The 25,114-nt window shown below is 36.8% G+C and overlaps 1 protein-coding gene across 2 annotated transcripts in view; it reads left to right on the plus strand.

Annotated features, from left to right (window-relative positions):
* The window catches only part of si:ch73-72b7.1 (netrin receptor UNC5C), a 194,300-nt gene that overhangs the window by 89,359 nt on the left and 79,827 nt on the right, over window positions 1–25,114 (plus strand). For both annotated transcript variants that reach the window (XM_017413777.3, XM_017413776.3), the window contains exons 2-3: window positions 10,013–10,249; window positions 22,803–22,946. In XM_017413777.3, coding sequence (XP_017269266.1) covers window positions 10,013–10,249; window positions 22,803–22,946 — 381 coding nt within the window. The remainder of the gene's footprint in view (window positions 1–10,012; window positions 10,250–22,802; window positions 22,947–25,114) is intronic.

Here is a 25,114-nt window from a genome sequence, read left to right on the forward strand (position 1 = left end):
AAGTGGTGTTTCTGACAGGTTAAGGGCTCTCCACATCAGTATGCTTCATCCTAAATGAATAATACTTGCACTGAGCAATTCTTGCCCTGTCTGAAACTTACAATCTTGTATCTCGACGTTAAATGGTGCCTTGCCTCAGTAACTGTTAAGATACAAGTTTGTAAAAAAGGGTTGAGTTAACACATTACTCTTGCTGTTCTGTTTTGCAATATGTTTCACACAGAATATTATTAGTAAGAAACATCAGACCAATTCAGTTAACCATAGACTTCAACATAAGTAACTGTTCAATGCAAAAGGGATGACAGTGTAAAAGTTTACAAGATAGGGTTCACCTGTACTACATTGACATTTTTAAGAGTTAAGTTGTTTTAGAATAGCAGAACATTGGTTTGGAACTGCCACAACCCCTCCATCTCCCACCCTTGATTTTGACCAGTGGTATCCAATCCTGATCCTGGAGGGACACTATCCTGAATGTTTTAGATGTTTTCTTGCTCTTCAGCAGGTCTTCAAATTCTGCAGAAGCCTGGTAATCACTTGGTCATTCAAATCAAGTGTCACAGTAAAGAAACACCTAAAACATTCAGGATAGAGGCCCTCCAGGACCAGGACTGGACACCACTGGTTTTGTCCTTATCTCAACTATACCAAAAAAACCTTATGTTTGATTCTCCAAACTGTCCATCCCCCTCCCCCAGTGGTGACTACTGACTCAACTCCAGAGAATGCCAAATAAATAAAAATTCTAAATATTCCTAAAGTAATAGAAAAAACAGTAAATATGTCATTAGAAAACACTGGAAATGCACTGCACAATTACTTAGACTCATGGAGGTCACCAATCATTAAATTTCCAGCTACTGTGTTCATTCATATCTAGTTGTCAAAGACAAAACAAAAGTTTAGACTCCATAAAATGAGCACTGCATCAGCATAAATGCAAACACACACACACACAAATGCAGACACATACCTACACAGAACTGCTTGGGATTACTGAAAGCCTGTTTAAAAATGCATGTGCACTGGCTGTGAGCTTTGTGCGCTGACCTGATAACTGAAGGTGATGTGACTTTCAGAATTATAATTTGGGAGGAAATTAAATATGCAGAGACCATGCCTGTTTGCGTTTTTCTTGTGTAGGGTTGTGTAATAAGACACTGGGAGTGTCTGGAGTTCAGTGTGTATCTGCAGTTGCTATCACCACTGGCAGTCATTGCCACCATGGAAGGGGGGCGACCATGCAATGGCTTGTGTCTGTGTATGCATATAATTTTTTCTCTACTTTTTAGCAAAATATTTTATGATTCAGTGCACAGAATTTGATAAAACTCAGAAAATAATCATTGGATGTACATCTACAGCTGATAAAATTTTGGAGTCAACCCAATTCAGTATAGCCACCACAGCTAATCAGCCTTAGCAAACACATAAATGATGATAAGTCACTCAGAGTTACAGATATTGAACTAACACTTGGTGTGGTAGTACCTGAAGGTCATCCCCAACACATACTTTTAATGCTAACAGATCTTGCAAAATAGTTGTTTAAACTCTAGCATGCAAGGCAATCTGCAATCTTGAATGCTAGTTTCATTTGTCATAAAAGGGACATATCAAAAGTTTAAACAACTGACAAACAAAAACCTGTACTTCTTGTATTTTTTAGTGTTTCTTGTACATACAGAAGCCAGTTTGTGAAGGATTAAGAAACTTCATGACGAGTTTGACTTGTATTTATAATATGCATTTTTTACCCATAAGGCCACCTGCATACCTTAGATTTATTCTTTCTTTTTCTCTCCAAATAGTACCCCACTCTGGGTCTTTTAACTGGGGCCAGCTGCAGCCTCACTGAGTCACCGCTCTGCAGGCGAGGCTGCAAATCTTCTTTCAAGCTTTAGTTTGGGCCTTATGTGTCATGATGTTGAAAGTCAGAGGACACCAGCCAGCTGTCACTGTCTGCTCTGTATTGAGATAGTCAAGCGTTCAAGTATTTTCTGCAATTATGAATTGCCTACTATGGCTCTGAAAGCCAAGTAGATAAATAATTGCTTCTGACAACCTGTGCATGTTCTATTTTATCATCCAGGGGATTATTTCTGTCATCATGTAGAAATAGTTGACCACCCAGGTCTTAGACACACACAAAAAAGTAACAGTACTATAAAGTGCAATAAAATGGACAAAAACACATGCTCACATGCAAAAAAGTGAACATTGTCATTTTTGTAATGATTCGGTCCAAATGGCTCCAGTGTAGATATAATGTGTCCCTGAGGTTCATATTATAATATATGTAGATTTAATTGATCCCTTTGGACAAAGTTAATAGACTGATTAGGTTTCCTTACTTCTCTTTCAATGTGTGTTTCTTTTAATCAAAGTGCAGACTGAGTATAAAACTTGAATTAAGTTTTAAATAAATGCTGACCATGTGTGACTGTTTGGGGGTTTCAGAAGGAATGTGACCCTTAAAGTAATTTTCTGAACAGCTCTGTCAAGAAGCTCAGCTGACTAAACTCGCCCACGATTTTCTTTTTTTTTATAAACACATTTGTCTGTTAAAGATACATCTTCCCACACCTGCATGCTGGTAGTTTATCATATGTTCTGTCAGCTAGCAAAGTGATTTTTCTTATCATTCTCATCGGAGCCACTTATCCTACAATTTGGAAAAAAAAAAAAATCTCTGGAAAAAAAGTTAGAAAAAACCTCACCAAATTCACATAAAATGAAATAAGAAAGATGTCGAGATTAGAAGTGCACCACTAATAGACTTTCATTCTACTTTCTGACCACATTTCTAAAACAGTGTTGTCCTTATTTATTTATTTACTTTTAAAAAGCAAAAAAAAAAAAAAAAACTAACCCATTAAGTAAAACAGACCTTGAAAAAACTGCAGTAGCATCAGTTGATAGTGACACAAATACCATAAAAACAAATCTGGTTTTTGGTACATTAAATATAAACTTGGCTAAGCTTAAAAAAAAAAAAAAACTTCTACAGAGGAGCAGTAATATATACTGGTTTTATCAGTGAAGTTTCTCTCTGTCAGGTCTAAAGGGGTTCCATGTATATCTGCAGTCAGAAAGTGAACAAACTGTACCAACATGCTGTGCATGGCATGCATAATAGATTAGTGCATGGTTAAATTTAAGAAAACTTAGTACATAATCCCCATTGGACAAAACGGTTCAGTGCAGAATAATAACTTGTATTTGCTGTTTTCTTAAAGCAGTTTTGTCAGCAAATTAAAGCAATTGATAGAAACTAAGGGGGAAAATTCAAGTTACCTCTGCATGTGTGACTAGCTGAAATTTTTTTACTTCTACTAATATTTGTGTGTGCAGGGTTTCTCACTGATGTGCTGAATGCCTCGGTCCACTGTCTGTGTTTGTGCATGCTCAACCACCTCCTTAGGATGGGTTTGGTTGCACACTTTATATATACCCCCTGCGTGATTCTCTCAGGCTGCAGATTTGTGAGTGTTTGTGTGGACGTGATATATCTAATGCCACAGCAACAACACACCAGTTTTCTGTCCCTTCATTCATCCCTCACTCTTTTTCTCACAGTATTCATCTCTCTTTTCATCTCTCCGAACTCTCCGAAGGCCAATCCTAAAAGACTTCAATGTGTATTTTTAAGTTGAATTGGAACTAATGAAGAGTAAACGATGTGGGTTGTGTGTCTGTGTTTTGAGGTATGGTTGTAGGCAACAGTTCTGTGGGCACGAGGAGCTGTGGGTAATAAGAGTGCCATTTGTGGGAATTTATGTTTTCCTGTTTTTGTGGAACAATGTGCGAATGTTTGTGAGACGTAAAGCTGGAGTAAGAGAGGAAGAGATGCAGCAACACACAGGAGAAATGTGTGGTTTTTCCTTTGCTTGAATACACAAATGTATTTTGTACTTTTGTTTTCAGTTGTGGGATTGTTTTTCTTCAGTTTGTTTCTACGTGAATTTTTGAGTACTTTGGCTGCAAAGCGTCTGAGGTAGGTGGGGATTGTTGTAGATCTGTTTGCCTGTCCATTGTTGGATGTGTGTGTACTGATGGTTGTGGTAGAAGTTTAGTGGGTAAGGGGGGCACCAGTGGTAAATGTGTTTATGCCTGTTTACAATGTGTGTGTGAGAGAGTGCCTGGTTCTCAGCATGCATATGTTTTCACAGCTGCTGCTGATTCTTACCACCCGATAAGATAATGAAAAGTATGACCTCATGATTTCCACAGCTACTGCACTGATACACATCAGAGACCACTCACACAACCAAGAACACAAGACCCAGACACACACTTCAATTCACATATCATTTGACCTTATATGGCCCAGTTTGATCTGCTTTAGTTTGCACACATGTTGCATACTCTTTCACACTCAATACTTTTTTGTTTATTTTTTTATGATTACCCCAAATTTTGATTATGTATTGCAAAATGGTCTGAAATGCTTGAGTTTGGTTATAACTTCAATTTTTATTTTGTTTTTGTTTTGTAATCTTACTACAGTTATAGATTTTTAAGACTTAAATTAGTAATAAATCACACTATTCTGTGGTACCAGTTTTACATTTATTCTGTAAACTTTGTGCCAGACTCTTAAACAGCTTTAGAAAAGCTTTCTTCTGCTGAGATGCTCTGGTTTATGCTCACTTGCAGTAAATTTTTCTTACTATTGTGGGGATGCTTTATTTCATTTCATTTGTCTATTAATAAAGTTATTTGCGGTGTGTGTAGTACTGAGGGAAAGAGGTTATACATGCCATTGTATAACCGAACCATAGGCAAGATAGAATGAGCCTTTAGCCATGATATCTTGAAGCATTTTTCTGTAAGAAAAAGGAGCCCTAACGGCATTGGTTACACTCATGTATAAATGAACATGCAACCCTTCCTCTTTCAGAGGAGGTTGTGTAGTAGTTTGTGCTTGAGTGTGATTCTCTTTTTCTCTGGTACAAGATAATAAAGGTTTTTGAATACTGTTTAATGTGTTTATGTAATATTCTTGTCTGAGGTTTAGGATGAAAAAAAACACAAAAAAACAAAACACAACAGGTATCACCTACAATGAAACATCAAAAAAGTTGAGGTTTGCTCCACAGCTTGTTGATTTTTCAAATGACAACTCTCCTTTTTGTAGGCTTCTACAAGGTTGTCTCTGTAGGCATCATGTAGAATTTGCATTGTAAGTACATAGAAGATTATCACACTGCTTCTGGCAACATGAAATTATTGCTTTGATTGAGCATGATTGTGTGTGTTTAGGAAACATGTTTTTATGCTTTAATTTTTATCTAAAACACTGTAGTACTGTGCATATTGTGACCTGTTGGCCTGCAGAGTAGTTATATGTTTATCAATACAGCCTCTGATTGAAGACATTTACTAATTGTGCATGATATAAACTATTGTTTTAGACAATTGGTCATTGACTGTTCAGCAATTCATTAATATTGGCATGGACATGTTCCATTACTTTGAACTAACACCATTGGATATAATTTGCAATATAATTACTATCAAACAAATTTGACTCAAAATTTATAAATGTTGCAAAACCAAAAACACTTACAGTAACTGGTATGGAGCAAGTGATTTTTTTTTTTTGTATATGTAGTGACTACAAGGAAAATGGCTTGAAATAGCAACCTCTAACATTTCTTTACTCCTCTTTTCCTGTTTTTTGACTTAAATTTAAAATAAATCCTAGGAGGTCATTTCTTTCTGTAGTACATTTTCCAATTATTTTTTCATGGAAGCTAGTATTCACAGTTTCCTACAGTGTCGGAGCTCACAGTTCTTGAGTAACTATAAAGATCTGATTGTTTAATTACCTACATATATACTTACATATTTATTATTTATTTATTCAAAAATGTCACTTTCCATTGGGGTTTTCTTATGTAAAACTTAGAAATGTGAAGAACAGTACTGATGCAAATGGGACTTGCTTTTTGAATCAATAATTCAATTCAATTCAATCCCAGAGAGAAAATATATGAAATTGATACCAGGTTTGGATTTTTTTTAAATTAAAAATGGTTTTATCCACATTTCAGCCATTTTAATTTTTGTTTCAGTACCGATACAAGATCTTTGACACTCAGACATAGTTGGTCACTTGTGATAACTTCATTCTCAGCTGGTTTTCAGACCTTTTAGTTGTGGTTTTCAAATGTGAACGGGGCCAGAGGTTTGAATGGGGGATGGGTGTTATACGTGTTCTTACTTCTAGTACATATTTACAACATACCGTAAATTAAACCTGGACATTGTTCTGCTCCAGCCATTCATTACTGATGACAGCATTCAGGTAAGATGTTTATGAGCTGGGCTGTTAGGCCCAGTAAGTCATTCTGCCAGGAGAAGAGCAGGGTTGGGGTAAAAATGAGGTGAAACAAAAGGTAGACAGAGTGGGGGGAAAGAAATCATACAGAGGGAGTGAAGGTGGGAGTTGGTGTGAGAAGGCAAAGTTGATGGAGTGGAGAAAAGAAACAGTAGGTATTTCTGGGGAGGAAGCTTTTATTTACAGGAAAATGTAACCTTGCCCCCTCCCCTTTTTCTCCACTCCTTCCACCCTCTTCTCAGGCTATCATGTTTCTTGTGCCAATCAATAATTTATAGCTGTCGCTCCAGAGCAATGAACCCCCCAGCTCCCTGAATGACAGATGAGGGTGAGAATGAGTGCTGGGCAAAGTGAAAAGCAGGACAGGCGTAAAAGCAGAGGGGCGGAGAATTATAAAATAGCGACAAATGGCAAAAGTGACAGAAGAGGCAGAGCAGCAAGTATATGACTGACAGATAAATGGCTGAACATGACACTGGATAAATAACCACAAGTATGATGGTGGTTGGGGAGGAATTTCCCTCTGATAATGAAATTATGCAGTAAAATTGTCTAACAATTTTCATACTCTCCGAGAACTAATTACAGAACTAAGGCAGAAAATGTCAGCTTCGTGACATCAAAGTAGAAACGCTGCCTACTCATTTCACCCCCCTCTATTTGTGACTTGTTGTTGTTTTACCTAAGCTGCTTTTAGCTTCGGCCCACGGCACACTGCTATTCTCCAAGATAAGAACCACAACAGCATGCCCAGTCGAGGAAGAGACGTGGTGAATGTGTGTGTGCGGGTACAGTTTTGTTTAGTTATTTTTCTGCATTATGAGTTTCTATTTGTGGCCATGTTTTTGCAAAGTTGTAGGCATTAAATTTCAATTCTGTGGTGGGGGGAAAAAAATAGCATGACGCTGTGTTAAAAATGTTCAGATTTTCCCATGAGTCTCATAATTTCAGGTGAAGCACTCTCAAAGGGTCTAGGAACTTAATGAAACTAGATAATAAAGTGGAGATAAATTACAAGTTAGGGGATTAACTTGTTGGTGCTTCGGCTCTTATGCACTTGCGCATGTGTTTGTCTCCTTGTCAGTCTGTAGGTAATAAAGAATTAGATGCCACCTTCGCACCTGCCCTTGTATTTCTATGAGGTTTGGTGACCTGGGCAACCTGTTGCCAAAACAATGTTGGTGTCCCTTTGATTGAAGCCAAGAGGGGCTGAAATTTGGACAGAGCAGTAATGCAATAGTGGAGAGGAAGCAGGGCAGAGGAGGAGGAGAATTAGGCTCCTAAATTAAATTATTACCCTCTGTCTGTCTGTCTGTATATTCCCTACTCTATATCATCTGTTTCTCAAAAGATATTTAAAAAACAAAGCACTTGAATAATCCCCACCAAACTTTTAGAATAAAAAAACAGACATTTTACTTCATCTAACAGTCTAATATCATACAGTATGTACACGTCTTGCATTTGTTATAAATCAGACTTTCTAAAAATCAGTTAAACATTCAGTTATGAGTTTATTGATGGATTAACCTCTAGCTTTCCTACATGTACATACCTTGGGGGAAGCTATAGTTCTTTCCATTAACTATGAAATGATTGAGCTAACAAGATGTAATTTGGTTTTGACAATGAAAATTAGTTATTTTTTGAGTGCTTAACATGCAGACATTTTGCCTTGTTTAAAATCAATCTTACCAATGTGGCTTTAAAGTGGATATCCGCCACCACAGAAACATTTCCAAAAACACTCCTATCAAGGGCTGTCTGGAAAGGACAACAGCCCGAGTTATAGTAAATAATATAATAAAGATAATAATCTGTTTTATCTATTTTTGAGAACATTTTAAAAACCTGTTACTAAGATTTAAATGTTTTGCATTGACTCAAATTTGATTTATCTCAGTGAATTTTAAATTGTGTTATAAATGGTTTGCCTATTAAATAAATTAAAGGGTATTCAACTTTTTTTAAAAGTGAACTGTTGTGTTTTGAACTGCTAGTATCTTACCTGCAGTAGACAGGAGTCAGAGTGATCTCAGTTTGGAAAATCAGGGAGAAGTTGTTAAAGAAAAGTTGAGCTAACAGTTAGTCAGACTGGAGTCTATAACAAAGGGAATTTCAACCATCTAAAACAACTCAAAATAATCTCATAGTATTTAAAGTAAATGCTATACTGTGTGCTTTTACGTCTTTCCACTTTTGCACCAGGCGGTCGTTTACATAGACCTCTGTGAATAATTAATCTGGATGCTGTTTCTGTTGGAACACAGTCCACAGTCTGGTGCAACACATTTTGTGTGAATCACATGTCCCAAAATAGAATGTGCCAAACATATCCGATCTACGAAATTACCCGATGCAAAACTGATGAGGTGAAAAGTCGGCAACTAAATGCTCATTTGAACTGCTATGACATTTTTGAGGTTTAATTTGTTTTAGACGGAAGAAGTCTATTCTGTAAATGATCTGAATGACCATTAGCTTGACTCCTTTGTGATAATTTCCCCCTATTTCTCCAAACTGATATAATTTTGACAGTTTATATTGCAGGTAAGATACAGACTACTCCTACCCTTCTACAGAAACCCCTTTTTAAAAAATCTGCATTATTCCATCAAGCAGCTTGTGTGTTCAATTTTAATTAGTATTTATATGCAGTATGTATTGTCCTCCTGATATTTTTAGGTGGTAAATGTTTGAAGGCAGTTGTGAGTAGTTGCCTACATAAAATGTAGTAAACGGAAACTACCATTCTCTTGCCCAACAAATTTTGCTCTACAGATCACTTAAAAAGATACAATGTTTGTGCTCCCCCTGAAAGCAAATAGGACCCTCAGCTAGCCCCATCCACTGACAATTCTTTTAAAGTTTATTGACACAAGACTTGCTTTGTGTTGACAAAATGGATTAAAAAAAAGCAATTTGGCACATTTCTTCTATCACTGGGATAAAAAAAAAATTGGCAGAGAGGTTTAGTTTTATCTCAGTTCATGAACATTTTAGGCTTTACTTTAAGGCCCAGTATGTAAAGTACTCTTCCACTTATATTCAAATGATCTCACTGGAGGTTCCTACAGATCTCCTGACAGTAGTCATGAGGGAAATCAGACCATCAAACTGCCTAAACTGCAAGATAATCAACCAAAATCTGTCAGGCAAGAAAATCAACCATCTCAGAAACAGAATGCTGATTTTTCAGGATTTTTTTGTTTTTTATTGATCTGCACATTACAAAACAAACCTCTGCATAAATTTGTGTTTTTAAATTGTAAAGGGCAAATCACTTTAGACTAAATTCAGACCAAATCAATGCACTTTAATGTTTTTCTCTTTTTTTACAGCCAATTGCTTTCTGATTTAGCTGCTGTTTTAATGTGTCTGTGTCCTCTTCTCTTTTGTTCACTAACATTACATTTCCCCCCCTGTGGAGTTTTATTTTTATTAACTCAAAAACTTAAGACACACAATAAAACAAAAGAAAATGCTAAAAATAAGATTAAAGTCACAGTTTATGGCTTGGTGAAAAAAATAAAATGTTTTTTTTTTTTCCTGGTCGACAGCATCAAATATTGCAAGTTAGTAACAGTTCTTAGTGTTCAAATAAAAAATGTATTGTTTTAAAGAATTCTAAATGAAAATACCAATGTTTCTTCTTTTTTGCAGTGAGAGATGACGATGATTTCCTTAGCCTGAGTGAGCTCCCAGAAACCTTCCCTTCTGACCCTCCAGAGCCCTTACCTCACTTCCTGTTCGAACCGGAGGAAGGCTACATTGTCAAGAATAAGCCTGTCAATCTCTACTGCAAAGCAACGCCTGCCACACAGATTTACTTTAAGTGCAACAGTGAGTGGGTCCATCAGAACGACCACACTGTGGAGGAGAGGGTTGACGAAAACTCAGGTGAGTGAAAGCTACCACTTGTCGTCACATAATCACAAAGGCTCAAAGCCAACAAACAAAGAAGCACTCAAAATGAAACTTAAAATGGGCATGCAAAAATAGTTAAGGTGGTATCTCACTGGGCTGCAATTGCTGGACTAGTTGGCGGCTAGACTGCCAAAAAAGGCAGAATTTTTGCATGCAATCTCACTGAATTCTGAATGTTTGTGATTGAGTGATCACTGAGTTGCACAGCTGCAATTTGAGTGGCCAGCTTTTAAAAACCATAGCCTACTTTTGTGTGCATGGCTTGCAAAAATGCATTCCTGGCAGGTGACTATTTTGTTGCCCATTTCTTCTCACTGGGAAAGTGGCTAGAACTAGCCACTTTGGCTGCCACCCACACTTTTATGATTTAATCTGCTAAAGTACACATTTGAAATGAAGATAGGCAGATTGAGACTAATTTTTCAACAACTATTTTTGATCACCAAAGTGGTTTTTAACATTAGCCTGTGTTTTCTGTCAGAGGAAAGCTTACATGTAAGTGTCAAAATACAGCTTTAGAGCTCATGAGACAGGTTGGAGACATTTGTAAGAAAACTCAGTTGGGATAAGTTGCCCATACCAACTCTGACTGATTTAAAAAAAGAAACTGTGACAGGATTGCGTGCTTCTGCAGATCACACTAGAAAATTGAAAACCTTGTGAACGTCGTGAGACATTCTGGAGACTCCCTCGCTAATGCTGTTGTCCAACTAGTCACACCCCGGTGAGATACTACCTTTGAACTTTTGATTTTTACTTGTATTAGTTTGTTTTATCAAAGTCAAGTGTATTCAAGCTTGTTCTATAAACAGTTTCTAAAGGAGCATAATTAAACTGAAGCAACAACATAAAGAACAAAGCATAAATACATAGCTAATATTGGTAAAATGCAAGTAAACATTTAGCACAGATACATGAAACAAAAAACAGCATAAATCCAAACAATGAGGAAGGTGAAAACAGATTACAGTATTACATGTTTTAATTATTTGTCTCTTACAGCAGATGGTATTTCCAACAGTTCATTTAAAAAGTCTTTGTTCCATATGTTAGCAAGTGAACATTAATTTGAAAGGTCTTAACATATCTTAAACCCACAGATGGACTTCAGATCAAGTCTCTCTTCCGTTCTCATATAAATTAACCTTTTGCCTTGAAGATACTTTGCTCTTTACAACATTTCACTAGTGCACTATAAGCAAAAAGGGTTATGCTCCTAATTCAGCCGTTTAGCTATTTGTGCAGAGAGAGGAGGTCACATGTCAGATGTATGAGTGCAGCCGTTGAAGTGCCAGTGTTGTACTTCAGTGTTCACAGGACACTTTAATAGGATCCAGTATGATGCACTGGACTGCAGCCAGCTCCACACTTGTCACTTGACAGCAAACGGCATTACTCTGCTGGCTAAGTAATGATGAATCGCGCTGTTTCTTTGGCAGGAGGATAAAGACGTACACAGCCTGGGTTTTTTAGACTTAAGGTTGACACCGGTTTGGCTCTTGTGTATCCACCTGCTCGATAATGAGCCCAGGTCTCCAGAGCAAGGGATTAAATACGAGCTGAGAACGACTGATTTAAAGTGGCTGCTGAGTGGAATACTGTGAAAAGCAACAGCAGCACAAAGCTGCATGTTTTTTGTGGATGTTTCTTTCTCAAGAGTGATGAAAATATGAGAACAAGGCACGCTGAAGATATTTTAGGGAGATTCCCTTTTGTAATTCGACCCAGAACCTAAAGACATGAAATGTTCTCTGTGTGTGTGCGTGTGTGTGCTGTTTGATTTATTAGATGCTTAGTGTATCTGCAGCAGTCCTAATTCAAGACTGAGACAGATGCATCTGAGCAGCACAATCTGAATTTAGCTGTCACACTCGAGCAGTCAAGGCAGAGGAAAATAAATGCAACGCAATCTACGAGAAATAAATATGAGATGCAGAAAACATCAAGTGCAAATATAGAATCACTGCTGTATGCACACAGTGGGTTGTTTTCAGTGATACATGCCTACAATCTGTTGTCAGCATGTTTCGGATATTTTTTTTCTCTTTTTTTTGCATTTTTTTTTCTCTCCTGATTATATTGAAATTTGTTAGGCAATTTATTCCACCGAGGATGATAACAACTGGGAGAAATCACACATTGTGATCATCCATCTATCTACGCTCATCACTGTAATCATGGGGAGCTGCTTGACATTTATTAATCTCTCGTTCCCTATTCGTTTACGAGCTGCTGGGTTCCAAACAGAGTCTTATTAGGAGGAAATCCTATTCAATTAACGACCCGTGGATTTAACTTGTCATACTGTACGGCAATTGACACCGTGAAGAATGTCAAGAATGGACATTTCTCAGTTAAAAAAAGGAAAAAAAGTGGGTGGTTTTTGAGTGCTTTGCTTTCATTAAAAAAGAAAGCCATTTCATATTGTGTAAATTTTAGTTTTGCAGTTTTATTTTTAGGGTTATCCTATTGAGACACATCAAACAGCAGAAAAGAAAATTATTTTTAAATAAAAATCAGTGAAGTGAAAGTTTTACTGGAATTACTGCACACCACTACACATTACACAGTATGTTTGTGTAAAACTTTGGTATTAACCATTGATGTCACCCCTGATTGTTTTTTAGCAAAAAAACTTCTGAACCACTGGACAGATTTGATTGAAACTCTTACAATCATTGGATGCATATCTAAAATAGATTAACTTTTGGAGTCAACCCAATTAGGATGACCACTATACTTAATAAACCAAAGCCAGCACAAAAATGGCTTTAGGTTAGTAAATTTTACAGATACTGAGCTTAACTTGGTATGGTAGTAGCAGATAGTCAAGCCTCTGAGTGCTAATACATCTTACAATATTCCATGGGACTGTGTATGTCATTTTCAAGGATTGACCAAAATGGGTGTAACTCTGTTTCTTTCATCTTAAAATGTTTTTGGTTTAAAACTCAAGTAAGAAAGGCTGTGTAACTTGCATTCCTTCAAGGCATGCTCTGACATTAACTGCTTTTATTTTCAAATAGACTAATTGGTTTTGCTAAAACATTACTATTTGGATGTCTCTGAATAAACAAATGCATATTGTGATAATGATAACACTCCCATTGTGACTTACAGCACTCATTCAACGTATTTAGGCCACCTTTGAACAACAAAGAGATTATAAAGTGATTATATATTATGCAACATAGTTTTATTGAATCAGTCTGAAAATGACTGCAGTCTGTGCCTGGCAAATTCACTCTGTGTTTGAACTGATTATCTGTTGGCCTATGTGAAAACCTGTTTTCCTGTCTTTGTTTTTTGCTGCTTCACAAACACAGTTAAAAGCGTTGACCCCCATACTGCTTTTATTATCCTTCTTCCTGCTCTGCTCCATCCTCTTTTTCTTTGTTTTTCCCTTCTTAGTCTCTTTCTGCATCATGCTGGTTTGGCTTTACTCTGTTACTGAAACCGGAGAGAGCAGAGGCAGATAAAACCTGAGATTGAGGATGCAGTGGAGAGATGATGGAGGGATGCTGAAGAAGGGGGTTGTTGATAGAGTTAGAGAGGCGAACAGATATCAGGGAGCCACGCAGAGGAGAAAGATGATACGTATCCTGTTGTTTTCTCTCTGTCTCTTTCCTCCCCCCTCCATTATTTATATTTTGGACTTTAAAGGAAAGGAAAGTGTTGATTTTGGAGATAAAGATAAAATGTGTACATTTACCAGGAAGAGCATGAAAACACAATAGTTCATGTTTTTATCGTGAACTAGTATATCAATCAGCCCTTTGTGTGTGCGTGGGACAGTTTTGTATTATTCAAAGCCAGAGTTCAGATTCTTTTGAAGTGAGGTTCTGTGGAAAGGTGATGAACATTTAATATCTTACCTGTTGTACATAAGTTCATATGTTAGAATGCAAGTCAAAAATAAAGACTAGTTCTAATGAATTGATGAGGTAACAGCTGGTCTGAGTGGGGCCAAGACCAAACTGAATTACATCATCTTACAACAACTTTAATTTAAAATAAAAATTAATTGCAGTGCATGCAAACACTATTTTAGAAACTTTTACACCACTGTCAGTTTTACATTACAAGAATGTTCATTTAATTTTTTTTGTTATTTGCAAGCACAAATAAAGCAGCAGCCAGCTGTAGCACCTTTGACAGAAACTTTTGAGATTAGAGTTAAGACATCAACAAGCTTGGCTGGTCTTGGAACAACCAATAACTTGTTACTCATATTAGAATGAAACTCTGAGCTGTCTATAACACATAGGATAATATTTCTCCATAACATTTCAACCCACTTAAACTTTGGACTATCTCTCTAACTGTGTTTAAATGTTAAGTCATAAGAATATTTTTAAATGTGAAATGAATGTAGACATTCTCAGTTGGATTAATTTTATTCTGCAAAGCACCAGGAAGGGAGTTTTTTTCTTTCCACTGTATCCAACATGTTGCTCAGGATGGGAGACACCCCAGAGAGAAGGGGACCATCTCCTGGGTCCAGGGATCGGCTACCCCTTTGGGACACGTCACCTGGACCTGGGAGTATAGAGTGTGTATGAGGGTGTGAGCAGGTGCAACCTAACATTTAAATATTTCTCATCCCTAAAATAAAAGATTCTTTAGAAAGTTGAGGCTGAAACCCACAGAGTAATAATGAAGAAGCAGCAAAAACAGTGAGACATCTGTTGAATCCAGTGTACAAGAACATTATTTGACATTAATTACAGTAAACTAATGAAAGAAATTCTCATTTAGTTACGTAAACTCTTTCAGATTGTGCTTTGGGATTTCCTCTCTTGTTTTTATTTCACACATTTCCCATCTGTTTTTGTCTAGGGTTTTGTTATTCCCCCAAAATCCCCTTGTAATTATTAAAAAAAAGTTTTTTTATGAATATTTTGCATATTTATAAAATTCAGCAGGTAAAATTTGTGTGCTACTTTGTGTTAAATCAGCATGCCAACAGACTAATATGAACACCTTCGAATGTAAAACCTTAGTGTCTGTGAGCTCCATGATAGCTCAGTAAATTGTCAGATAGAGCCTCATTCAGATGGTGGGAATGCTTGGTGAAGGTCAAAGGCAAGAAAGTGGGGAGGGGAGCTGGTTGGGGTTGAAAAAGCAGCAGCAGGACGGTCAAATGGGCCACAGGGGTCAACATCCAACCGAGGGGGACAAGTTTTATTCCCTAACCAGCTTTATTGCTTGTCACAGCATGTTTGACAAACGTAGCTACCTCGACCCTCTGCTGGCTCTTTGTGTCCCTCATTCAAAGCAGGAAACGTTTCTAACAACACAAATGCTTGAGAAGACAACCTTCCCTTTGGTAGCTAAATTTAATAGTGCGGGAGTATGTTCGCTAAACGTCCTTATGAATAAATGTGACTTTAGATGACAACCACATTTACTTACTGTCTTACTGTGAAGACATTTTTTTTAGTGTTTGTTTAAGCAGCAGCTCAGTATGTCTCCATTAGCCTTGAAGTGAGCTAATGACATATTGTGTACTAAGTTACTTACTTTGTCTCCATTAGCCAAAGTGTGAATGGTTATTAGTCTGCTAGCAATGACCTGTGACTCTACAACTTCACATACGCACACAAACACTAACACACACACACACACACACATACATTAGTGGCACGCACAGTATTGGCTTTGGTGATTTGTGACCTCTTTCCCTCCTTTGCTGCCATCTCCCTCGTATTGATTTCTTCTCGTCTTTGTCTTTTCTTTTTTTTTTTTCTCGCTGCTTCTCCCCTCTCTGTTCAGATCTCTTTTGGCCTTCACTGCCATTCTTCTCTAAAACATTCATGTATTTTGTTTTTATTTTCCCCCCTTACTATATGCCTTTTGCCCTCCTTCTGTTTCTTCCTGTGGTTTGCTGAGTTTATTTATTTAATTTATCAACGCAAATGATGATTTATGAAAGGTAGCCTCTTGTGACTCTTGAAAAGTGCGATAGCTATGCAAAAGAGTGCACGTACAACCGATTTCTGGACGATTGTGTGTTTGCATGTGTTTATGTCGGGTCTGTGTGAAGGTAAGGTTTTTGTTTTCAGTGTTTGCATGCTAATTTGAATATTTGTTTGTCGGATGCTTGTGCGTTTTATGGGAATTGTTCGAGTTTGGTCCCGATTCCCCGCAGAACCTCTTTCGTGTTCTGGTTCGCTGAGTCTTTGGAGTCACTGAAGGGCTCGAACAGACACGCTCAGACACATTAACATGTACAAGCAAACACAGAGCCGCACTGGGACTGTGACAATCAGTCACCATCGGTGTGAAAGCTATCGTCTAAGTTTTTGAATTCTGTTCAGCTTTTCTCTTTCAAACTCGTTTCAGATAATGGTAATTTAATTTGTGCACAACACAGAGTTCATCCAGGTTGTGTAGTGTGTTATGGCCTTAGCGCTAACTCTAACAAGCTTCAAATGACTTTTTCTAATGTGGATTCAGCTGACTGAGCTGTTGAACTGATCACATCTCTTATTACAGGTTGGTTTGATTAATATGTTCGAATGTAATATCTGTGACAGTAGTTTACATTTAGGACATCATGTCTTGAACTACCACCCCAAGCTTTGATTTAATCAGACTCCTTTTTTTAAAGTTCCATGTTTTATTTTGAAAAATATGTTCCTATTGTCTTAGAATATATCAGATATTTTCCTACCAATAAACTAAAGGCTATGAAAGCAATAGAGTGCATTTAACAAAGGTTTTGGGTCAATATTCCTTGTATCTCTGTAGCCTAAATACTGTAGATCAGGGATCTATAAAGTTGTCAACATCATATTTTTTGTCAGACTCCAACTGTGAGAAACCATCTTTTTTAACTGTTTTTGATCAGATTTAATTACCACAACACTTTCCTTTTCTGCTGTTTATTGTGTGTTTTGTTTGCTAAACCATTTACCCTCAAAATGTTCTTTCATTTCTGTCCTTGACTTACTTGCTTTGCTAGGAATCTGCTTACTATTTTTTTAGTCTTTCCATTTCCTCTTTTTTATGTTTGAGTCATTACAGGTCTGTTTCTTTCTGTTTGTGAAAGTATAAAAAACTTAAAAAGACAGAGGAAAATGGAAAAAAAAACAGAAAAAGAGAATAGGCAAAGATTCTACGAAGAGAAGAAAATAATAAAGAAGCACATTTTTGTCAGCTTCTTGGTTGTGTTAACGCCAGAGAACTTTATCTACTCTGCAGGTATTAACGCTGAAATTAAGGTTGAAAATTAGAAGAAAAAAAAGCCTATTGCAGTTTTGTTATTGACTATTGTGACGTTGCAATAAGCACACATTTTCCTCAGTTCTCTTTTTCTGTTCTATCCTCAATACACAACACTTTCTGTGGGCTTTTGTCCCATAACACTTTGTGTGCATCTTGTCCACTAATATCTAATCCAGGTGCGGACATCAAGGACAGTGAGAATTTATTTGATATATATGACATATAAAGCAAGATGAAATTTGGAATATAACAGTCTATGATTTATTGCTGCCCAAGCAGTTCCTTGTGATATTGATATTATGCTCAATAATGTTGTATTGACAATAAATGTTTGATATAGTCTGCAGCTCTAGTTAAATCTGCACACTTGCATGTCTTGCATATCATATTTTAGACACATAACTTTTTCAATCTTTAGAAATGTAACATTGTAGACTAAAGAGCAAATTAAAAGTATATTTGTGACATAACCAATAATGCAAACTTCACAACCAAACTGCAGTTTAAACAAACTTTTTAGGAGTGGTGCAGCTCCGCTGATGCTAACAGCACAAAGTTTCACACTTCACCTGCATCCTGACAAATGTGTAAATAATTAATGAATGCAAAGTCATTATCTGGACCTCTGGGTTGTAAATATCTTTGCTTCAGTTTTTTAGAGTTTCTCTCCTGTTAAAAGAGAAACTCAAGAGTTGTCCTAACCATTCTTTAACCATTACTTCCTCCTCATTAGATGCAGTAGTAGTGAAGATGTACAACACAGAAAACATCTGGGCTGCTTCTGTCAGCAGTATTTTTGTACTTTCATTCCCCAGCTGCCAATTAAACTTTGTTAGAGAGATTGAGAAGATGAGATTTTGGGTGTTAAACCCCCAAATGGGAATTTTGTGTGACAATATCTACTTGTCTGAACACGTGTCTTCCATTTTTCATCTACTTTTCTCCCTACAGCTGGCAGCAGTCATTTTGTTGAGGTTCTGTCATGCTACTGAGACCCTAAAATCCACTCTTGTCTCCTGCCATCAGATTGACATGAATGCTCTGAGCACTCTATCTAAACAAAATAAATCACTGAGTGATCTGGGACTTTTAAAGCCTTAGGTATTTCAGTCACTTTTTTTTTCCCAGCAACACTTGCTTTGTGAGCTTTGCAGTAGTAAACAATGGAAACATCTGAGGCTGTTTCAAATTCAATGGCACAACTCCAGACTAGTGACGTCGAGCTTGAACTTCTTGATGCTTAGTTCTTTTTTTTTTGATACTTTTCTTGTACTGAAAGTAATACTGAAAGGGAAACAAAATCTATTTGCATGCAGGATGTCGATGTGCATAATTTTATGATCTGCTTCATGCTTGTGATGCAAAATAAACAAAAACATTTCTTTTTACTTTCACACTTCTAGCCATCAGCTAGCAAAAACAAAGGTAACCTTGTTTGAGAAAAAAATGTATCACTCCTAAAACTCAATCGCAGCCATTTATGGCTGTCATACCTTAATTAGAAAATGTTATGTTGGCTTATTAATATTTAATAGATCCTCGTGTTTCCTGCAATTCAGTTGGTGCCATTTGGTGGATTTGATATTGATTGTTCGTCTTTTTTGGAGCAGTTGAAAGGTCTTGTAATGTAAAAGTAATGTGACATCTAAATGTCTCTTCAATTCATGTAAATTAAGTAAAATATTTGTCTGATTTTCAATTTTTTACCAATCTGACAACATCAGAATGATATATTTATCTTGATTCAAATTCAAAGAAATTTGCCTTCCATTATTTGTTTTGTTATTCATTATATTTGCTCCTTCAGCTCCTTTAAATTCCCAAAATGCCACATATATATTTATATAACTCCAACATCAAGAAGGAGGAACAGGAGAAGCTTGAGAAATACCAAGAGCTGAAAGAAGAGATAGAAAGTTGTGGAGCGTCAAGGCCTCAATGGTGCCAGTGGTCATCGGAGCGCTCGGTGCTGTGACCCCCAAACTGTAGGAGTGGCTCCAACAGATCCCAGGCACAACCTTAGATATGTCTGTCCAGAAAAACACAGTCCTGAGAACAGCTAAGATACTTCACAGAACCCTCAAACTCTAATGGAGGACCTGAGCTTAAAGTTAGAAGTGCACCTGTCCATGTGGAAAAATAAAAAGAGCTTTGTGGTTTTTATCAATATTCTTTAGTAATATTGTCAGATATTACTTAGGTCATTTGCAACTTAACTCAATACATTGGGGACACACGGTGCATAGCCTCAGCATAATGTTTTGTAGGTAACAGTGGACAGTAAGGTTAGTGCATCTCTGCTCTGTGGCTGTTATGATCCCCATCTCAGCACACCATCGAATATTTGATCCAGTAAAGACACAGAAGCAGTAAGAGATGATGCAGAACAATCCATTCCACAATCCTAAATCATGTTGAACTGGTGTTCAAAGTTAGTTTTGATTCAACACAATGCCATTCAGTGCAGTGAAATATGACAAAACAAAGAATAATTTAGTGCAATTTAATACGGTAATATGAATATCTAATTGTGTGTAAACTGATTAATCTTCACATACCTAGAGCACAAGGAACACTCTTCATCTGTTTTAAAAATAAAAACAAAGTAAAAAATAAAAGTTTTTTGCCATGATGAGTTCATGATGATCAAAAAAACAAATTCAGCTCCTTATTTTATACTTAACATATTCTTGTTTGTTATATAGATGTTTCTCTTTGCAAACAACACAGTGTAGTAGTTGAACTGCGTCGGTGATTTAATAATGCTTAATTGTATTGCATTTTTTTAATAAGGAACATTTACGGTGATGAAATAGCTTTAAATGTTGCTGCTACTGCATTTGTGTAGAGGCTCATTTCCTGCCTCTTACTGAGTCACTAGTCCTGTGTTTTTTTGTTCTTGCAGATCCCATATGCTACCTTTAAATTTGTTTGAGTCCATTTGCCATAACTAGCTGTCTGGCTCATTTGAATCATTTACTTTAATTGCATTACTTTCCTCATTACTTTGCCAGTACCATTCTCTCTGGTTTCCATTTCCTCCCTCTCCCTTCTCTCCTTCTTTTCCTCTCACTGCTTTTTCTTTTCCTTTCTTCTCTCTTGGTATAAATACCAGCCTGCTAGTCATTTCAGATGTAGTGCTAGTATTCTCTCTGGTTATAATTATCTTTTCTCACTGGCCAGTTTTTCAACCTCTGCCTTTCTTGATGTGCTCCCTTTTCTCTTTCATCTTAAACTGTGAAAGCATATCATTCTCCCACTGTTGCTTGTTAGATTGAACGCTGATAGTGACACTGCTTTTGTACTGTCTTTAGTCTCTGGCCTTGTCTTTTTCTTCTCACTAGGCCCGTTCCATGATTGTACCTTCTACAGAATTCATATTGCATGCTTCCCTGCTAGCTTGGCTCAAAGGGGATCTTTTTTAGCCCCCGTCTTCCATTTGTATGTCACAGCTTATCAACTCAGAAACCACATCTTATCTTCATCAAGCTACCTAGAAATGCCTTGCGCTTCTGTTTTTTTTTTTTGTTCTTAGCTAATAATGACTTCTAAGTCCACCACAATCCTGTGCCCTGGATGTGACACGCTGCCTTTCTCTCAGTCCTTTTTGCTTTTGTACCAGCTTGCTATAACTGTCTCTTCCATGGAAAGAACTAAGTTTTCATAAATAGGCCCAGGTCAGATCTGTGAAGCACCATAGAGCTGGTTATTTGGATTTTTGTAACACTGCTGAGCCTGAAATAAACTGCCAAGTAACTATTCTCTCACAACATTTTTCGTGTTTACTTTTCATTCACCACAAACTTTTAACTTAACTCCATTTTATCTCTTTTTCCCTTTTTCTTTGAGTTTCACATTTTATTGCCCTCTTCCACCTCCTGGCCTGTCATCCTCTCTCTTCCGCTCACTGTGCCTTTGCTCTCTATTACCTCTACTAGCTTTCTGGGTTTTTTTTTTCTCTCTCGCTCATTTAACTTCCACCTTCCTTTCCCACTCGGTTTGGTTAACCTCTCTTTTTATTTAATCAGTTTCTTCTTCATCCTTTCTGGGGTTTTTTTTTGTACATGTCTTCAAACTTCTCAATGTCTTTTATGGCCTGCTTCTGCTCCTCTCTTCTTCTTGTACCTTCTCTGTGTCGCACATAATTTCACTCTGAGTTTATCCCTGTGCTCCTCTTTCCATATTTTCCTCCGCGGCGCTTCTCTATCAGAGCTCCCTTGTAGTCCTATCAGTAGGGTGCAGCTATTTAAACCCTGTATTTATTCTCTGCACTGGAGCTACTTTCAAAACACCAAAGAAAAGAAGGAATAGCAGAGTGCAGTCAGATAAATAGTGGAATGGCAAAGGAGCAATCTGTAAAAGTTTACATTAAAATGGAATGAACTAAATCAAGTAAATGACCCAGCTTTGTAAATACCAGTAGATATTAAAGTTTATCCCTCTGCTTAAATCTATGTCCTGAGATGTTTACCATGCACTGTTTATAACACTGCTTAGAATCAGGACATTAGCTTTTGTTTTCTACTGATGATCAAAAAATAATAGTCCAGATCTTCTGACCTGGGGTTTTATGAAAAAGGTTATGAGCATTTTGTGTCTTACATGTTGTATATAGCTTACTGAAGAGTCTTAGTTTGGACAAATAAAGTTTATTTTTGACTAGATTAATGAGCTAACATCTAGTCTGAGCGTGGCCAAGACCAAAGTGCATTCTTGTTATCTTAAAAGCACCTCAGTCTCAAAAATGTTGTGACGTTCATTCAAATGTTGTTTAATAAACTTTAAACCAGCAATTAGTTTTGCATTACATGGTCATTTACATACAATTTCATGGTCAAATAGGAAGTGCAAATAACAGTGCGTGGCAGTAGCACTTTAGGTGCAACCTTGGGCACTCCCAGTAGAAAAACCATGACACTTAAATCAGAATAACAGTGTAAAAAAAACTAACGATGGTGTAAAGGTTTATAAAATACCAATCACACAAACCGGTATTACATTTTGAAGACTGACATTGTTTTCAGACAGAACAATCCTCTTTGTTTTTGGTCTTCTAACTAGCCATTTACCCATCAGTCAAATCAAACTTATTTTTTTCAAACTAGGGTTGTTTAAAGATCTATGTCAGATTTTAATTCTTCATTGCCTTTCTTTATCTGCAAAAGATCAGATCTATCTCTTTAAAACCCTTATTCCTTTTTTTTATATTTCAGAGGTTGCTTTTCTTGTTTAAGTCTTGTTTGGAACTAAACAGATATAGGAAATGATTTAACAATGCTCTTGTGTTCTTTTTCAGGTCTAGTGGTAAGAGAGGCCACTATAGAAATAACCCGGCAGCAGGTGGAAGAGTTGTTCGGTCCCGAAGATTACTGGTGTCAGTGTGTGGCCTGGAGCTCTGCTGGAACCACAAAAAGCCGCAAGGCTCACGTCCGCATTGCATGTGAGTACGCACACGTGGGCATGCAGAAAAAAGAAAAAGAAAATTAGAAGACAAGTGTCTACACTTGTGAGAACACTTGGTAAACACACATCTGTAATTTGATATGTATGTACATATGATATAGTCACAAATCCTTAACACATTTCTCCTCCTGTAATAAAAATACATCTCACAAACAGATACAGTCATCATCTCCCCTCTGCTGGGTCCAATCTCACGAAATGAGTCTTGTGTGACAGACAGAAGACTAGCAGATGGAGAAAGCTGACTAAGAAAAATGATGATCTCATGAGATGCAAATAGGCTAAGCAGTGATGTGTGTGAATTATTACGACACTCAATCATCTGAACACAAGCACGTGTGTGTGTGTGGCACATTTACACATTTTATCTATTGTACTTACACAATGCTCACTTATCTGCAAACACACATTGTGTCTGGGTACCTGTTGACAATAAGGTCTACACATAAATTAGGTAAACAAATGAGTTAATCTGTACTGTTTTTTTTTTGTTTAGGTTAGCAAGCTCACAGAAAAAGAAAAAAAAAAAGACATTTCACAAGTATCTTGATTTTTTCCGATTTGGTCATTTAAGTTCTTTCTTTGTAACAAATGTGGGTTTGGTCAACATATTTTACAACTGACTGAACTCCTTTACTGCTGTTGGTCTTCAACTAAACTGAGTTGATTGAGCTAATTCAAAATTACTTGTTAAATAAATCATTACATTTCTTGCCAGGTTTAATTATATCAGTCTCATTTTGTTTTATTTGATTTTATTTTCAATATTTCAACAAGACTGATGCAAGTGACCCAAAACACACACATTAAGATTCAGTTTTACTTGACTTTGAATTGCGTGGTGTGAATTCAAACAAATCTGACAACACCTATGTAAGAAAAACATTTGCTAGGAATAATTAGTTTGACCTACCCAATTAAAATTAATCAGACTCAGCTTGAGTAAAACAAACTGAATCAGCCCTAAAGATTTGGTTGACCAAGCTTTGATGTATTACAATAAAATGAATTTATTGTGAAAGGAAGACATAAAGTTGTAAGGATTTGTTTCGATGTGCACATCAATACACAACTGGAGGAATTCTGAAATTATGTTGTTTTTGTTTTTTTGCAAATCAAGTTTTATGCTTTTTTGAAGTGTTTTTTTTTTTTGTCTTGTTTCTTTTCCACAGTAAGTCTGGAGTCAATCTGAATAATGCATTAAAAACTGATTTGACAAAGTCAACACACCAGGAGAAGTAAATTATCTGTTTACAGTATAACTAAAAAATAAATAAATCTGCACAATGAGCTGACGCTCAGAAGAAATTATTTTTTGTTTTTAAGATAAATTATAGAACCACATTAAGGTATAAATCTCAATGAGAACCTAATAAAAGCAACAAAAGAAAATTGTAGTTTGTGAAAAGATACAAACTGTTTTCACTGATGGATACATAGTGAGGAGTTTTATTAGCTGAGAGTTATTTTAGCTTTAGAAGACTGGGAGTTGGATGATGAGGTCATCAAAAGAAACCAGGTTGAACTAAACAAAATCCAATTATCACATGTGAAATCCGTTCAGAGACACTCCTGAGAAGAGATAAAGTAGAATCCTTGTCTGAATGATGCTCAGTTGACAGCAACTGAGAAACAAGAGAATTGAGATAAATGATTTAAATCATTATCAAAAAAAAAAATCCTTCTGTCATTTCAGAAAAAGTGTCACATAAGACAATGAATTGCTCCTTTAAGTTTTGTTTCACTGAGAATTGAATCCGCTACAGTAGTTTTCCAGGCGTCATTGCTCTTGTCAATTCATCCATATAAGACAACTGGGACATGTCTTGGTGTTCAGGTTATAGAGAGGTCTCACAGACAAGAAATACCAATATGAGAATCGACCCCTTCTCTCTAGTTTACCTGCCGAATACTGACAGTTTGGATGCACTTGGGTGCACTCTCCAAAAGACAGCTTGGGACTTTGACAGAGCGGGTTCAGCAGACACACGGAGAGAATAAACTCTGCACATATGTAGTACTACACCAGACAGTATCACTCTAACAGACATGAACCACTGAAGTCTTGTTTTCCCAGGTTGGTCCTATTCCTCTCCAGATGACAATCCATCATGCTGACCATTGTTTTTCTTCCAGTTATTTTAT

The sequence above is a fragment of the Kryptolebias marmoratus genome, linkage group LG1 (assembly GCF_001649575.2).
Source record: "Kryptolebias marmoratus isolate JLee-2015 linkage group LG1, ASM164957v2, whole genome shotgun sequence".
Classification (NCBI taxonomy): Eukaryota; Metazoa; Chordata; class Actinopteri; order Cyprinodontiformes; family Rivulidae; genus Kryptolebias; species Kryptolebias marmoratus.